The following is an 18,698-nucleotide window of genomic DNA, read 5'->3' as shown; positions in this document are numbered from 1 at the left end:
GTTCTTGGGGAAGCAGTCCCCTTACACATTACTGAGTGTGATCTCACAGTCTTTGAGGAAGGCAAAAGGATGTGATTGGGAGAGGGACATGAAAGGTCTTCATGCAAGTTATTAATAACTTTATGTGATGTGTTTGTACCTACAATATGCCCAGTAAACATATTTTTGCTACAGTTTCATTGGGGAGGGAAAAGGTGTCAAAACAATAGAAAATATTTACAATTTGTGTGTGTGTGTGTTATAAAGTGATATATAAATACTGAAAATAAATAACTTGGGTAGAATTTGAAATAAAAGTGAGTGTTTTTGCTATCCTCAGATGGTACTAAAGAAGAAGCAGAAGGTGACATTAGTGAGGAAGAGCATTGGTTTGGAAACTCTTCCGAAACTCCATCAGAAGCATCCTATGGAGAAGTTCAGGAGAACTTCAGATTATCCTTTGAGGACAGGATACAAGAACAATCCACATCTCCAGACACTTCCTTGGGGAGTGCAACTCCTAGCAACAACACATTGGAGCTGGCAGCTGTTGAGAATGAGGCCATAAGGGACGTGTTACAGAATAAAGAACACCTATCCCCCGGTGTGTCTTCTATAGGTGAAGATGACACTCCTGGCTCCAATAAGCCACTGAGTAGTAACCTAAGGCGTCTGCTGGAGGCTGGTTCTCTCAAGCTAGACGCTAGCGTCACAGTTAACGGCAGGGTTGAGTCCCCTGTAAATCTTGGCTCAAATATCTCCTTTTCTTCACCAACACATCATGCTCAGCAGCTAAGTGTCCTTGCTAGAAAGCTTGCTGAAAAACAGGAACAAAATGACCAATATGGGGGAAATAACCGCTTTATATGGAATCAAGGCAAATGGTTGCCCAACTCAGCACCCTCTTGCGGTTTGTCTCCAGATTCAGCTATTCTAAAATTGAAAGCAGCAGCTAATGCTGTTCTTCAGGACAAGTCACTTTCCCGGACTGAAGATCCTATTAGGTTTGAATCTTTTTCTTCTCCGTTTAGTTCACAGTCTGCAAGCTCCACCTTAGCCGCATTATCAAAGAAAGTCAGTGAAAGAAGCATGACTCCTGGGCAGGACCACCCACCACCAGCTAGTTCGTTCCTTTCTCTCGCCTCAATGACTTCTTCAGCAGCCCTGCTCAAGGAGGTCGCTGCAAGAGCTGCAGGCAGTCTGTTGGCAGAGAAGAAAAAGTCACTGGTTGCAGAGGAGCCCCTGCAGCTTTCAGACATGAAGCAAGAGAAAGTAACTCCACCACAGTCTTTGGAATTATTGTTACTCCCGGCTCCTAAAGGAAGGGCTTCTAAAACCACCAATCCAGGTATGAATTACCATTTTGCTATAAATTGTGATTATTTTACTCATCTGCAGTTCCAAACATTCCACTTATTAAGAAAAAAAATTAAGCAGCAGTGTATGAAACTGATAAGAACTTTTTATGTTTTAAAGGAAACTGATTATTAGTATGATTCTGTATTTTGAACACATTTTCCACATCATATTTGGGACAGGTCCATTTTAGATTTTTTTAATAAGAGAGTACTTAAAGGGGAACTTGTAATATTACTGAATGTGTTATTTTTTCTTTGAATTTTGGATTGGGGTACATCTTAGTCATATAGCTGTTATAAATTCACTCTCTAGAAAACTTGTCCTAAGTGAAGATACTATGCTGACAGCTGCCTTTTTATAATGATTCTGTATAAAGGTATAAACATATTTTAGAATTCACAGATGCCCTTCCTCTAGCCATCAGCCACCTTTCAAATAGTCCTAGTCAGTAAAGTCCCTGGGACAGGGCCTGGATATCTTCATGCTTTCCTGTCCAGGCACCCTTTTCCTTCTGCTACCATCCACTCTGTGAGCTACTGCCACTGTTTTCCACAAACCCATACCTGCTTTGTTCCTCTCTCCTACCTTCTCACCCTTTTCTGGTTGTTGTTGTTGTTCTCCTCCTCCTCCTCTTCCTCCTCCTTTTTCTTACAGTGGTTCAGTTCAAAATATACCCTCTTTTTGACCGAGATCCTCAAAGCAATAAAGTAATTGGTAATATTGCTAGCAACTTCAGGATATACTTTTATTTATGCTCTAAGCATGACTGGTTGGGCCTCAGCAATGGAGTGCGGGATAAGAACTTCTGGTACCAACTGCAGAACTATGGGTCCAGAGAATGTGTGGCGAAGAGGGATCTTAGCACCATCATTCTGGGTATTCTATTTAGAAGTAATGAGATGAATTATCTACCCAGATAAAGGATTATTAGATTCATTCTCCATTTCAGTAGACATCTGAGGATACAGAGTATATCTGGTAATACCCAGCAACTATGGAATGTATAGGCGTCTTGAGATTTATACATTGTATTCTTCAAAGAGAGGGAGTCTAATCTGCATATTATGCAAACTGCTAATTATGCAAACCAAGCACCATTAATTGTGTATTTTATCAGCTTTTTAAAAATAAGCTCCTGGCAAGAGTCACAACAAGTCAGGGGAGGAGCTGTGGCGTTACCTTTTGACTTGAGCAGTTGCTCATGCAGGAAAATGGTGGTCTCTCTCCTCTGTCCTGTCTTTCTTTCCCATCTGAGAATGCAGCAAAGCATGCTGGGGAAAATGTGACAGACTGCTATGTTCTGATGTCGCAGCTCTTTCTGCTCCACCTCTTCCTGGTTAGTGTAATGTGAAAGTAGATGTTCCAAACAGAACGTGGAGCTCTGTTTATTTTCCCAAGTCACCTGTATACGGTTTGGCACAGGAACTTCTACAACTCATGTTGCTCACCTTCAGTGCAATTAGTGCAGTGGCCCTCTGGAATCTTTTCTAGCTCAGATTTTAGTCTCCTCTCTCCTACTTCCTTTAACCCATGCTGTGGCAATTTCAAATACTGCTTTCACCAGTCTTTTCTCCCTGTCACTGGTGTCTGGAACACTTCTGACACTAAGGATCTCAGGCAAACTGAAAAAGCTAGATGTTCCTGAGTCCCTGGCGTGGGGGGTGGAATGTCTCCCTCCCTTCTGCTGTTCTAGCAACAGCTACAGCTGCTAGTTAAGCTGATTGGAAGTAGGGGTGTGCATGGAGAAAAGATTCGGTTTTCCGATCTGGAATACCCTGAAACCCGAAGTGGGTTCAGGTTCCGGAAATCGCTTTGGTATGCTTTGAAAAGATTCAGAGCATACTGAAGTTAGAGGTTTCCAACCTCCCCTGAGCCCCCCTTCCCCACTTACCTTTAAGGCCAGAACAGGCCTTCTGTCGCCGCCACAGCGGCCAGCAGAGCGGTGGGGAAGGCTGCAGCCGGTTCCCTCGGCTGCCTGCAGCCCGCACCACCGCTTCAGCCTCTGCGTCGACCAGCAGCAGCAAGCGCCGGTGCTGCCGGCACCACCGTGGAGGCCTCTGCAGTGGCGGTAGCCAGCAGGACGGCAGTGAACACCAGCGCCTGCTCCAGCCTCTGCGGCGACTGGCAGCAAGCGCTGGTGTCGGCGGCGCCTGCACCACCACAGAGGCCTCTGCAGCAGCAGTGGCTGCCGGCACGACAGCAGCAAACGTCGGCACCTGCACCACTGGCGCCGCCGCAGAGGCCTCTGCGGTGCCCAGCAGGGCAGTAGCGAGAGCCTGCACCGCTACAAGAAGACTGCCCCAGGTAAGTGAGGTGTTGGTGGGAGGACGGGCACCCCTTAAGGCCCCGAAGCATTCTGAATGCTTCGGGAATCTTTTGCTTCAGGATTTCCGGATCGGGGCCAGCATGCTGGCCCTGATTCGGAAATCCCTAAGCTTTCCAGATCGGGTCTGATTCAGGTATTTTACCCGAATTGGATTCCCAAAGCACACACCCCTAATTGGAAGACTCAAGAGAGAAGAGTTTTGGGGTTCTTGGAATGGCCAGAGATTGCAAATATATTTAGAACGTCTGTGGGGGGAGGGAGAATGTTTTTCTAAATGTTCTTTGTTTATTTTATTTCATGTAAACCACCTTTTCACCCAACATTTGTATTCTACCTTTCTACCCAAAACAGTGTCCTCAAAGGCTATAGTATGACCTGTTTGGATGTAATTGCCATTCATTTCAGTGGAAGCCACTTTTATGGACCCCAAATTAATAAGGCGCAAGTGAACACAAGCCAATTGCAGAAAGAGATATGGGAGTATTTGGAGGGTACAGCATGATACGGAATCCCAGGTGGAAAATATTTAAATTGAGCTGCATAAAATGAGAATGTTTACAAACCAGATAGTCTGGTTGTAGTTTTTTAAATGCAGTTGGTCACTCCTTCAAAAACAAATCTTACTTGGAATATTTAAGTGATAATGATGGGTATGGCTCCACAGAGTATGCAGAATTCATTTTCATCACTACTGTTAACGACACTTTTAAGAACTTGATTTTCTAATACATTAACCATCTAAAGGGTTGTTAGTCACATCATGTGCATCACTATGCTGACCCGAGCTAACATCTTAGCCAAGTTGATTTTAGAAAGCAAAAAACTGTTGCTATATTTGACAAGGAGGGTTGTCCAAAACCTGATGGTTTCTTTATCATTCATCAGCTGTACAATTGGGGAAAATATGAAACTGAATATCACCGCTTCTTTTATGTATCCGTCGTCACAGAGATAAATTAATGAGCCAAAGTAGTGGAGTGGAAAGAGTGTTGAACTGTAATCCAGGAGACCCACATTCAAATCTTCACTCTGCCAAGGAAGCTCCTTGGATGTCTGTGAACCAGTCATTTCCCCTCAATCTAACCTGTCGCACAGGGGTTGTTGTGAGGATAAAGGGGGAAGAGAGAATGAGGTACACTGCCCTGAGTTTTTTGAGGAAGGGTGGGATAAGAATGAGCTAGCTAGCTAGCTAGATGTCTGCTCATGTCCTGGAAAGCAGAAGCAGGTTTCCTTCTTACTGAATGAGTGAGCAGAATTCTGCCTATGCAGTTTTCTGTGTGTATCTAGGAGCACTGTTTTTTGTAATGAAAGCCCTATAGTCCATATGGCAACCCAACCAATCAGTCCACTTTTACCATCTGAATTTGGCTCCTCGGCAGTTGGGCCACTTCCCCACCAAAGGCACCCAGTTGAAAATCTCTGAGTTCCAAACAGTATGTGATATCCTCCTTTGCCATTCAATCAGTCTTTTTTTGTCCTAGAACATTCTTGTCTGTTGGCAAAGCTTAAGATTTAAACCTCATAGCTATTGAGGCTTTCTATTTTTTAAGAATAGAGCATTTGCTTATATCTTAGTAATAACACAGCACATACTCAATTGTTGAGAATTGGTTGACTTTGTCAGGTGCTCAGGATTACCTGTCATATTCAATACCCCCCCTGCAGCTGAAGCTGATGCTGTTGGGGTGATTCTGTTATTTGAACCTGGGGTGGGAAACTGGGAATGGGAGGTGTTTATTCTTGTTGTAATGTCTCCTGAGTCTGGGAGTCTGCTTGACCTTGAGCAGTCCATATATCACACAGCCTGTTTTCCTGTCTGCAGAGTTAGAGGACTGTTAGGAGAAAGGAGGGGAGGAAGGAAATTAGGAGTAGCCTTGGGGAACCTATATCTGCTTGATACTTGTCTGTAGCTGCCAGTCCTAGCATGGATGGCATATGTATGATACTGGCATTTTATCAATAGAGAACTTTTACTCATGAACTGGTCTCTTGAGAGTTGCCTAGCATCCTTAACAGATTTTTAGGACTGCATTCCTTAATCCTTGGACCTAACTCACCATAGACTCCTAACTCTGAGACATGGTGACTGAGGGAGGCAAGGGGACCAGTGCAGCAGAGCTGACCAAGGGAAGCCTTAAAGACCCTGCCAAGGAGTGTGGGCCCAATGCAGAAGCGTTGGCTGGAGGTACTGCATCGACCGAGGAAAGCCTTAAAGACCCCGCCAAAGAGTGTGGGCCCAACGCGGGAGGATTGGCTGGAGCCGGAGCTGGTGCAAGATTCTGCACAGGTGTTTCCTGGCAGTCTATCGACTACAGAGTTTGGATGGAGGGGACCCCAGTGCAGTGGACCATGCAAGTGGCATCAGCCAGGAGGAAGGTGGACCTGAGAGATCGTCGGAGGGCTCAACTCCACAGACCATCTCTGATCCAATGGGATGATTTCCCGAAAGGAGGGGAAGATGATGAGGAATCCGGAAAGCGGGGAACACTGGAATTGCCCTCCGTTGATGAAGTGCAAGAGATCCGAGCTGAGAAGTCAAATTTCTTAGCAGATGCTCTGTCCTGCCTCCCTCAACACGAAAGTCAGAGAGAGAAAATTGTTGACAGTATCTTCACACCCGCACAGATGGAGGGGCAATGATGACGTGTAGGCAAGCACAAAAACTCCTTGTTTCTCCATTGAACTCCTGGCTGGAGACAGTCAAAACAAAACAGGAAAAGGAGGGGAGGAGGGTTTGCAAGATTCTGGAGAAGGGGGAAGATGCTTGCTTGCTGATACCGACAGGGCAAATTGTACATATCAGCAGCCCTGAGGAGGAAGGTGTTGAAAAAATGTCATGATGACAAAACAGCAGGGCCCTTCGGGTTCATAAAAACGTTGCATTTAACACAGAGGCAATTCTGGTGGCCAGGAATGAGGAAAGACGTATGTGTCCAGTTGCTCCATTTGTTTGATGGGAAAAGACGGGAAGGCGGAAGCTTCCAGATCTCTTACAACCACTAGAAACCTCCTCCCCCGTGACCTTGGTCTACCATCTCCATGGATTTCATCAGTGACCTTTCCCCTTCTAAGGGAAAAACTGTAATTTTAGTGGTGGTTGATTTATTCTTCAAACAAGCATATTTCATCCCCTGCTCCAAACTCCTCACAGCAAAGAAACTAGCCAACCTATTCATGCAGAACATGGTACGTTTACACTTTTTCCCAAACAAGATAATTTCTGACTGGGGGGGGGGAGGGGTCAATTCGTTGTCAACTTTCGGCGAGAGCTCATGAAGGTAACAGAAATTGAGCAGAGTTTAAGCTCCAGTTATCATCCAGAGATGAATGGAGAAACAGAATGTACTAATCAGATACTGGAACAGTTCCTGAGATGTTATATCAATTATCAACAAGATGACTGGGTGGAGTTCTTGCCTTATTCATAATACTGCTACAATAATAGTATTTATAATATTTCTACAAATATTCCCATTCTGCTTCTGGTGCCCCCCTTCCTTTTCCCCAGGAGCTGATTGATCTGTCCACTGGTAACCACACCCACCCTCCTAAGCTCCTAAACCCTTTTCCACCATTTTTTTGTTTAATGAAAGCACAGTAATGCTGCAATGTAAACACAATTAATCACTAGATTTGAATAAACTTCAAAAACGTCAACGTGAACTTGTTGTTACAATATTTTAGCTACCCAGGTGCTCCAAAGTTACTGCCTTCAAACTGAGTTCTAAATTTTGTTTTGTGCTGCCATAGAGCGAACGCAGCGCTTGTGGTTTTACCTCGCCCTTTTTTATTATTATTATTAATCAAATCAATGCTGCTGTGTTACTTCATTGTATCTGAAAAATCTTGTTGATTAAATTGTGTGTTCCATAAGTAGTGTCCAGCATTCCTAATCATTGTTCTACACATGGTTTTTATTTCACTTATTTCACAGTTAAACAGTAGGGCTCATGAAAGGTCTCACAAAATGGCAGTCGGAGCATTCATCTACTTACCCTCACCTCCCACAACTGCCCCATCCCTGGTCACGTAAAATGCACAATTTTTTTTAAAAAAATCCCCAGCCAATTCTTGGCACGGAAATGTTGGCGGGTGGAGGAGTGCTGTTGGCAGGGTAGGGGAATGACAAACAGCTGATGTAGTAACGTAGCAACATTACTATGCATGTGCAAAAAAAAAAAAAGAACCATCCCCCAGAAAACCCGAAACTACACCAATGTTTTCTTTTACATGTAAAATAAAAACAAGAGACCAAATTGCAGCTGCCTCTGACAGTGCAGAACACAGGAGAGCCATGCCAATTTCATTTCAATCAGAGCGATTAGTCAGAATGACCGGTTTAAAGTGTCCATAGGTAAAACATGTAATAATGGTGCCTTCATTCCAGGGTGGATTTGATTTAAATCAAACTGATTTAAATCACGATTTAAATCACTAGTCATTAAGGCTTGATTTAAATCATAGTTTTCTACATAAAGACTAATTCCTGCTGGTATAACTTTAATATGCAAGTAGATGCCTGCCTTACCGATAGGTAAAGGAACTTCATTAAAGTATTCCCAAACTGGGTCTCTTTTACGGCCTGCTGCCATTATAGGTTTTTTCCTCCAAGGAAAGAATGTGATAAACCTCAGGTCATACACACAAAAGATCCAAAGACTTGTGCAGTATTGTGCTCAAAAAGTTTCACTTTCATTTTGTACTGCTTGCCCCTTCCTCCTCACACTTAGTTTCTTCTTGTGCAGATCTATTCCACTCCAAACAATCAGAAAAATATTGTTTCTATTCATTGAACTTCTTGAAATTTAGCACTGAAGGGGTTGATTCTGTCTTCATAGGTTTGTAGAACAATAGGATTAAGGTCTTTTTCTCAACTCTGTTCATGTTATAACATTTTTGCTGTGAAGAAGAGGCATGTGATCTCTGCTGAGCTGACACAAATTCAGTTTTGAGAACTGCAAAACCAAGCATCTGTGATAATATCTTGTAGGCAGAGAAACTGCCCAATAATCTTACAAAAACCTCTGGAAGAGCATGTCATTGTGAATGGATTAATGGAATTTATTTACCAAAAAAATTAAACATACAGCCTTATTCTACATAATTAAAAACTAATCTTTATTTCATGATGGAATAACCTTTGGATGGTAATATATTTTCCTCAAAAAGCATTTTATTTAAAAAAATCCGATTTAAATAAAAAAAATCCGATTTAAATTTAAAAAATCTGATTTGTTTGATTTTTTTAAAAAAACCATTGATTTTTATCCACCCTGCTTCATTCTGTGCAAGGGGTTTATGTATCAGTGGAAGGCTGTTTGTATCATGATACAACTCTCTGTTACTATTATTATCATTAACATTGTTATTAAGCAGCCTTTTAAACAAACAGTATTCACGCTGTAGAGCCTTTTAAATAAACAGTATTCATGCTGTAGAGCCATCTCTGTGCAGGTTGCTTAAAAATCTGTATCTATGATTCTTTGTTGAGGTTAGCTCACAGCAGTGCTCAAAGGTAACAGTAATGTTAGGGCAGCAGGATTTGAGTCCACCTTAGAGACCAACATTTTCTGGGTATAAGCTTTCGAGAGTCAAACTCCCTTCCTGTACCAATAATACCAGTCATGTTAGGTAGTCAAGATTTGCGGAAAATGTTCCTGCAAGAAATGTGGTCTAAAGAAATGATTTGATCCTCCCAGCCATGCCCAGAGCACCCAATACAATCTGTAGCATGTGCCACAGGTAACAAAATATGGCAGACTAGATATAAGGAAACAAAGAGCGCATTTAGTAAGCAAATGAGTTATGAAATAAGAGGGCAAATTCCTTCTTCATCCTGCAGATCACCCCCATGATAACTTGCTAGAAGAAACATCCTTTCTGGTCCACTTCCAGAGAAACTGTTCTCTTTTGTGCAGGTTCACATCACACTGTTTACACTTTTGGAGACATCAAAGCCACTTTGGTCCCTTCTGGGCAGAAAATGGGGGAGATAAATATAGTAAAATAAAGACAGCTATTTTAATAATAGGAAAGTGGGCACAGAGAATTCTTTCTGGCCTTAGTAGACATGGGCACAAACAGAAAACAAACAAACAAACATGGTATTCATTATATTGTCGAAGGCTTTCACGGCTGGAGAACGATGGTTGTTGTGGATTTTCCGGGCTGTATAGCTGTGGTCTTGGCATTGTAGTTCCTGACGTTTCGCCAGCAGCTGTGGCTGGCATCTTCAGAGGTGTAGCACCAAAAGACAGAGATCTCTCACTGAGAGATCTGTCATTTGGTGCTACACCTCTGAAGATGCCAGCCACAGCTAGGAACTACACAGCAAGGAACTACACTGCCAAGACTACGGCTATACAGCCCGGAAAATCCACAACAACCATGGTGTTCGTTGTTCGTTGCCATCCACGAACAACGAACATGATCTGTACACGAACATGTTCGTTGTTCGTGGGGGCCAGCAGGCTCTCCTCCAGCCATCAAGATCCCTACCACACCACTCCCAGAAACCATACCTGAGCAGGCAGCAGGAAAGTTACCAGTAATAAATAATAGCTTGGCCCAGAGTCTGGCAGCAGCCCTGGAACTTAAAGAGGTAGATCGCTATCACAAAGAAAATTCAAGCTCCAATATACTCTCCCTGTCTCTCAAAATGCCAACAGCAACTGTCTCTCCCTCACTGTCTGGGAGCCCCCTCCCCCCTGCTCTTTGCTTCCTTGTAACAGATTTGGAGCTCCACACTTGAAAGGAAGACTGCCTATCAAGCTAAATTGGGCTTAGATTGGGGTTTTCAGGGCAACAGCAGGAGTTCAGACAGAGTTCAGGCAGTCCCTGCCTCCGGTTGCCAAGGGAATTGATTGCAGGTGCCAGACTGTCTGACTTGATGAACAGCAGCAAACAGCAAGGCTTGCAACGACCACCTGTTCATTTAGAATGGGGCCTCAGGAACAGCTTGTTCACGAACAGCTGATTGGGCTGTTCATGGCTTTTTTTAGTTCGTATTGCTGTTCATGCCCACCTCTAGTCCTTAGTAGGCTACTATGAAGCATCAGATTTTAAGCCTAATTTAAAACACGTATAACTGGTGCTCCTCTGGAAATATCCCACACAGAAATGTCACTGGACACCTTTATTTTCCTTTGGGGCTGGAAAATAATGTTGGATGATAATGAGATGAATAGTCCAGTTTTTTGAAGGAAAGAATTGTTTTTGAAATATGTGGGGCATTTGCCTGTGCTGCAAAGAGCAAGAACATGCAGAAAGAAGTCACTGTTATACATCTTTTGAGTAGCAGAAAGCTGAAAGAAATTGAGCTGACTATGGAAGTTGATGTATATTTGCTATGAAAATAAATCTCACACATTCCTTTGATTCTTTTAAGAACATAAGAACATAAGCATAAGCAAAGCCATGTTGGATCAGGCCAGTGGCCCATCCAGTCCAACATTCTGTCACACACAGTGGCTAGAAATCCAGTGCCATCTAAAGGACTGTCAGTGAGGCCAGGACACCAGAAGCCCTCCCACTGCCTTCCTTCCAGCACCAAGACAACAGAGCACCACCTCCCCACAAAGAGAATACCATCTATCTCCTGTGGCTAATAGCCACTGATGGACCTCTGCTCCATATATTTGTCCAGTCCCCTCTTGAAGCTGGCAATGCTTGTAGCTGCCACCACCTCCTGTGGCAACGAATTCCATGTGTTTATCACCCTTTGTGTAAAGTAGTATTTTCTTCTATCTGTTCTAACCCGACTGCTCAATAATTTCATAGAGTGCCCACGAGTTCTTGTATTGTGAGAAAGGGAGAAAAACACATCTTTCTCTACCTTCTCTAACCCGTGCATTATCTTGTAAACCTCTATCATGTCTCCCCTCAGTCGTCTTTTCTCCAGGCTAAAGAGCCCCAAGCGCCTCAATCTTTCCTCATAGGGAAAGTGTTCCAACCCTTTAATCATTTTAGTTGCCCTTCTCTGTACTTTTTCCAGTGCTATGATATCTTTTTTAAGGTGTGGCGACCAGAACTGTACACAGTACTCCAAATGAGGCCTCACCATCGATTTATACAGAGGCATTATGATACCGGCTGATTTGTTTTCAATCCCTTTCCTAATAACCCCTAGCATAGCATTAGCTTTTTTTATGGCAGTCGCACACTGTGCTGACGTTTTTAGTGAGTTAACCAGTTTTCATAACCAGTTTATGGCGCTTTGAACATAATATATTTCATTTTATGAAGTTTTGTATGTTATTTTTGTAGGCCTCTTGCTCATTTAGACATGTGCCCTGTCCAGTTGCCAATAAGATAAATGTGATTTCCCTCAAGAAATATATTGGCAGCATTTCTTATATACTGTATGGGTGGGTAAAGAGTGGCTACTCAGTTCTCAGTTCTCTCTACATGATTCATTAGCTTTTCTCACCACAGTCATCACTCCACATACCCCCTGAGGGCTGCTTTGCATGTTCTATAGAATCAGTAAGACAAGAAGCACCAGAGACTTACCATTCTTCTCAAACTTCGTCCAAGTCTATAGAATATGTATTGTGCCAATTACTGAAGCAAAAAATGAAAGTAAGACAGGAAATGGTGGAGGCAAGACCAGAGATGACTCATTATAACGTAACAATGTTTTAGTAAACCCTACATACCTGATATACTGCTTTGAGTATGAAGCAGTTCATACTCAGCTTCTTTCATGAAGAAAGTAGATTTTCAGAGATGATGTGAGGCCACTGTTATAGGCCCTAGTGAAGTCTAGTACAATATTCCATACTGTGTCACAACTTGACTCCGAGTTTGGAAACAACTGGGTAATCAATTAAAAATTAAAATTGCACTAACTGTAGACTGTATGATGATGACGTGTATTTGATTAAAATAAAAAAAAATAAAATGAATTTTAATTTTTAAAATATTTGCATTGTTTTCTCTAAACTCAGCACAAGTAAAGGTTAAAGGAGACCCCAGTTTAATAACATCTGGGAGGCTGAGCCCATCCAGGCTTGCCCTGAAACCCACCTCTCTGGTGGGACTTTTAACTGGTAAGCAGCGTATCTGAACATTCTGCGCCACTTGCATCAAATAGGATGTTGCTGTAGCTATATCAACACAAACCTTTCTCTTTACCTTCTACCTTTGTAGAGTTGAGTTGTCCATTATTGTTCTAGTTAAGGCCACCACTGAGGTGGGAGGTACAAAATTCAGAGGGCTCAAGTTAGCTTGAGGGTCTGTGAATCATGCTGCATTCAACAAATGCATTGCCATTTGTTTTGCTTTCAGTCATATATGTAGAGTTGTCAGCCCCGCTTACTGTCAAAATGGGGAATAAGGGATTACTAGGCAGGCGACAGGGTGTGTGTGATTTTTCTTCTTTTGTGCTCCGATAACATCACTTCTGGTTGAAACAAGCTGCGGGATCTCAGTGAGGCCAAAATTGGCCCCAAACATAGCATTTCCTCTAAGTTTGGGGCCGATTTGGCCTTGTTGAGACTTCCTAGCTTCTGATTTTTGATCAGACTTATGTCATCAGGGGTTCTGGTGTGTGCAGGCACACCATTTTGATACATACTCCAGTGAGGTGCGTGTGCGCTCCCCAGCCTTGTGCAATGACATCATTTCATCATGCCGGTGCAGGGAGCATCTCAGAGCACTGGGAAATTAAGCACTGGGCCCCCCCTCCCGCCAGGAGGGTAGGGGGATCTGGCAACCCTACTTCCCCCTCTTTCCCCTGCACCAGACAGATAAGCAGAGGCAGGGAGCAAAAGGTCAGTGGGGGATGGCATCACTAGTTATATGGGGACCCAGATGGAATTTTGTCTGGGGTGCCCATGGTATCTCTCAGCAACCCTGGTTCTACTGGTAGCTCAGAGCAGAGAGATTAAACCAGGACTGGCAAACATGGAGAGAGGAAATGTGAAGTTGCTGGTGAATTCATCTACAAATCTTGAAATTTCATATACACTATTCCAGCATATCGATAAACATGTTATGTTAAGTGTCACACATTGTTGGTCAGGCTTCACAATTCCAAAGAAAATTCATCTTGCACGACATCAAAAGAGACTGGGGAGGATCATTCATCAGATCTTTTCCTACAATATTTTTATGAAATAGTTTAAAGATGGAAGATACTTTTTGTGTTAAAAATAAGGAACATGTACTGATTTCAAAAGAATTTGCTGTGAATCACAGTCAGAATCTATTCAAGAAACATTTTTATTACAATTTATACTTTTCTAAACGTTTAGTTGGATATGATAAAAAACTGATTTTTGTTTTTCTAATTCCATATTTAACAGAATCTGAGTAATACAAAGGATTGATTCTGAATATATATCATTCATACTTTAATAGTAAGTAAAGTACGTGCCTTTTCATTCAAAACGGTTTCTTATAGTTGAGCTAACGTATGAGGTGGAATTTGTCTCATAGGCCTCTTGCCGTACAGTGAGTAATTGGAGGGAACCTCCCATCGGCAAACACATCACATTTCTTTGGCATTTACAGTATTTGCTTATGGGGAAAGCAGTGTTTTCTCATATGGAAGCTGGAAATGGTGCAAAGAAGGAGGTGCTATCTTCTACACAATCTCTTATCTTTCTGTCATCTGAGAACTTTTGGTGCATATTTTTTTAAACAGTATTTTATTGAAAGATTTTTAAAAACAGAAATTTAAAAAAAGAAAAATATAGGAAAAGCTTTTGATTTTTCTCTACCACAAATATTAACATGATTACAGATTTCACACTTGATTTATTGTTATCAGAATAAAATTTCTAATTTTTTTATAATCCTTTTTTCCTTCTTACTCTTCAAAACCAAAAATCATTAGTTCATTTTTCTTTCAGTTTCATGCAAAAAGTCAATAAGAGGTTCTCAGTTTGCTATAAATGAGGATAATGTCTTCTCTCTAATCAAAGCAGTAAGTTTAGCCATCTTGGCTAACTCCATCACAGTCCACTCCTCTATTGTAGGCAGTGGCGGATTCTTCCATTTTTGAGCATATAGTAGTCTTGCTGCCACTGTCATATATAAAAACAAAATACCATGTCTGTTTTCTAGCCAAATGTCCATTAATCCCAACAAAAAGGCCTCTGTTTTTAATTGTACATTAATCTTCAAGTTTTCTGTATTAGCAAATGAATTTGTGTCCAATAATTTTTGGCTTTTTACAAGTCCACCAAAGATGATAAAATGTCCCTTCGTGCTGTTCACATTTCCAACATTTATTCAAAATATTTTTATACATCCTACCTAATTTTTGTGGAGACATATATCAACGATACATCATTTTATAAAAGTTATCTTTGAGCATAGAACTCAAAGTAAATCTAAGACCCTTCATCCACATATTCTCCCATGTTCCATTTGTTTATTATACCCAAAGTTTTTAGCCCATTTTATCATAGAATCTTTCACTTGCTCTTCTTTAGTCTCAAATTTCAACAGGAGTTTATACATTTTAGCAATAACGTGATCATCATTTGTACATAATTCTGTTTCAGATTTTCTGCTGTTGGTTCAGCTGTTTGAGTGGTTTTAGCTATTTTCTTGGTTTTACAGTGCAATCCTAAACAAAGTTACACCAGTCTAATGCTATCAATTTCAGTGGGCTTAGACTGGAGTAACTCTTCTTAGGATTGCACTGTTAATTGATTTTATATTCTGCTGGGTGTTTAGGGATTTATGGGAGCAATTCTCAGCAGTAAATCCCATTTTATTCAGTGGTTTTTACTCCCAGGAAAAACCATTTACTCCCTTATGAATGCCACCTACATTATTTGTATATTTCTGTCTCGCACATATTCTGAGAAGTGGTATATAAATATTTTAAAATAAAAATAAACATATAAATTCTGCACCAAGGTGTTCTGTACCTACCAAAACAACAACATTTGGCATTGTGGAAAAGCAAGATATAAATATTTTAAATATAGTTTCAATAACTTTCTCACATTATGTGAATTAAACAAATTTGCATATATTTTCTTCTTTAATTTATTTTTAGGGGGAGCAGGCACCTGCCGTACAAGGCAACTTCTCAATCCGTGTTCTTGATAACTAAGATTTAAAATAGCCATGAAAGTGCACAATCAAAGCCAGAAGGTCTGAAAATTTAGTTGTTCAAATATCTATGCAGATATTTACAGTATTTTGAAATCTTCTGTTTGACTTTTTTTTTAAAAAAAATCTGTAATATTCCTCCACCACCACACTTGGAATAATCACCAGAAATCAAGCCAAATGTGTTTGTTTACTTTTAAATGCAGAAAAATCTTTCTTTGTGCCTTCTGCTATACTAATCTGTATGCTGAATAACTTCCTGCTTTGTTTAACTGGACACTTAGGGTTGCCAACTCTGAGTTGGTAAATTTCTGGAGGTTTGCAGGCAGTCCCTGGGAAGGGGGAAGTCTGGGGAGGGCAAGGAGCTCAGCAGTAGGTTTACTATTTCCCTGGTACTAATGGGGACGCCCTGGTACCAGCTGGCACTGGTAGAAAACTGGGGAGAGGACAGGCAGCATTCCGATGCACTCATATCACTCTCTGTGCACCCAGCAGTGATGGCACTGCATTGCAAGGGAACACCAGAGATGTGCTGATATTTGGGGAAACTCTATGGAACCACAGAATTTTGTCCAAACACCTAAGCGTCCCTGGCATCCTCCAGCAATATGCTTATGTCACTTCCTGGAGCATGTCGCTGGAAATGTAGTGACATCACCAGAAAGCCCCCTGTGACCTGGCACGTCCTCCCCCCATTCCCCACCAGTTGCTAGAGGGACCTGGCAACCCATAAGTCAGCAAAGATGTAATGGCATAAGGTCTGCCTCTCCAAAGCTGCCGTTTTCTCCAATTCAAAAATTGTAATTTATAATTTATAAATTTTAAAATTATAATTTTTGCATTGTGTGTTCTATAAACAGATCTTTCAAACAAACAGGGAAACTTTATTGAAAGTAACAAAAATCAACAGCATGCAACATGCATTCAAGGCTAACTAGGTAAAGGAGTAAAAGTCAGGGCTTAGTTACCATCCAGACATCCAAGAGAGAGAGAGAGAGAGAAGGAGTGATGAGCGGCTGGCACTTCAGGGCGGAAGGGCTCGAACAGAGTTCGAGGGTGGGATGCTGGATCCAAGCATGCACACAGTTTGGGGCTGAGGGGCAGCCTGTCTTATACCACGGATCCTACCTTGGGCTAGATTGCACCTTCTACCCTCTCCAAAAAACAAAGGATTAAGTGGTTGTTCCCAGGGCGGGACAAAGGATTGGAAAGTTGTCTGTGGGGTGACATAAAGAGCTGGCGAACTGTTCCCAAAGTGGGACAATAAGTCAGTAAACCATCTGTGGGATGTAACAAAGAATTAGGAAGGTTTGATTAAGTCTTCCCGAGCAGAACTAAAGTTATCAAATTGTGATTGATGACCCACAAGGTGAATGGGTGAGGCTATCAGTCCTCTGAAATGCTTAAGAATAGGAAAGTGGTTAGGGTGAGATCAATAGGGTGGGATGTGTTGATTAACTTTGGAACTCTGGGAAGGCCCTATTGTATCAGGATCCTTAGCATGCCTCCGGGGCAAGGGAGGGGGGTCAAGGCTGACCTGGCCTTACCTATTTGCACATTCCGTCTCCTGGGTAGAATCTGGCTTCCTGCTTGGGCAGCAGCATCCATGTTTTCTGCCTGCCTGGGCAGTAGTTTTAATGCCAGAAGCATATTTAGAGAAGGGGTTCATGGCATATCCATGATATGCCATGAATATCCCTAATATTATGGGGGCGGTTCTAACTGCTAACAGCCCCTCCCTTGCCAGACACACACAGGCAACACTCCAAATTCCACCCCACTACCTGCTGTGAATTTGAGGGGGGGGAGGGGGGAAGGAACCTGGTTGGGTCTGGAGCCTCCAAGGTGCCACTGGACATGTGCTCTTTTTGGCAGCAGAGCAACACAAAGGCATGGAGGCACCTGGAGCCTCTTTGGGGCCACTCCATCCGTACCAGTCTGGAGCCAGAGACCATTCACTGGTATTTGTGAAAGGGTAGCACTGCAGGAAAATGAGGGTGAGGGGCTACTGTCCTGAACAGGCAAGCAAACAGACAGGGAGGGAATTGTTGTTTGATACAGACTTGATTGAACTGCGCAAAGTGAAGAGGATGTCTGCACATGTGTTGCCAACTTCCCTCACCTGGGTAAAGAACTGTGCCTATTAGCATGGCAGTCGGGGCCAGGAGAGCCATTCCTTGTGCTGCTTTCTCTGGAGTGGGGTTGACCTGTGGGCTGCCTGGGGAACTGCACCTGGGGCTGGCTTGAAGGGCAGTTGAGAAGGATTACTGGGGGCTGGAAAAGCCATGCCCCTCAGCCTCCCTGACAAGTCACGACTTGCCTGAAAGGGTTCCCGGGGGCATTCTTGTCTGGGGGTCCCTCTGGTCGCTGAGTGGTTCAGGGCGATAGTTGGTCCACACAGGCAAGAAGGGGGTGCGAGCTAGTACAGTGTATTTGTAGTTCGGTCCATAGGTCATGCACTAAATCAGAGGGTCGTTACTAGAGCAGGTCTGAGGTGAATGCAGAAGTTGGAGGTTAGGAAACAGTCTGAAGATGAAATCCAGGGAACAATCTGAAGTCACAGGAGCAAGGCAGAGATATGGTTAGTAGCAGCTGAGTCAAGAGTGGTTTTGACTCATTGCTTCCACAGCTGGTCACTCTGGTTCTCTGTCCTTTATAGCTGAGATACTTGTTTCGCAGCCAAGCTGCATGTGGCCCATGTACTCTTCCTTCTCAATTAGATCTAGTTGTCTCTGAGCTGCTAGACATGCACTCCATCTTCTTTCTAGCGTCTCGTGCCAGAACCTCCTCTGTCTGCACTCCAGCTACAGGGAGGAGGCGAGGTGGGTGATGGGGTGCTGCTCAATCCCAACTCAAGGGCTTGAACACCTGGAGTGCTGACACAGATGGTAGCACTTCAGTGGACAGGTGATAACAGCTCCTTGTGGTGGGCAGTCTGTAGCTGGCTGTGGGCTGAGCCCTG

General features: G+C 42.7%; 1 protein-coding gene across 1 annotated transcript in view; it reads left to right on the top strand.

The window, feature by feature from the left end:
• ZNF827 (zinc finger protein 827) overlaps positions 1–18,698 on the top strand; it is a 146,121-nt gene that overhangs the window by 29,537 nt on the left and 97,886 nt on the right. The window contains exon 2 of the mRNA XM_054990598.1: positions 320–1,327. Within this exon, the coding sequence (XP_054846573.1) occupies positions 320–1,327 (1,008 nt within the window). The remainder of the gene's footprint in view (positions 1–319; positions 1,328–18,698) is intronic.

The sequence above is a fragment of the Eublepharis macularius genome, chromosome 10 (genome assembly GCF_028583425.1).
Source record: "Eublepharis macularius isolate TG4126 chromosome 10, MPM_Emac_v1.0, whole genome shotgun sequence".
In the NCBI taxonomy this organism is placed as follows: Eukaryota; Metazoa; Chordata; class Lepidosauria; order Squamata; family Eublepharidae; genus Eublepharis; species Eublepharis macularius.
The sequence above is the reverse complement of the archived record's forward strand: the minus strand, read 5'-3'. Positions and strand labels throughout refer to the sequence as shown.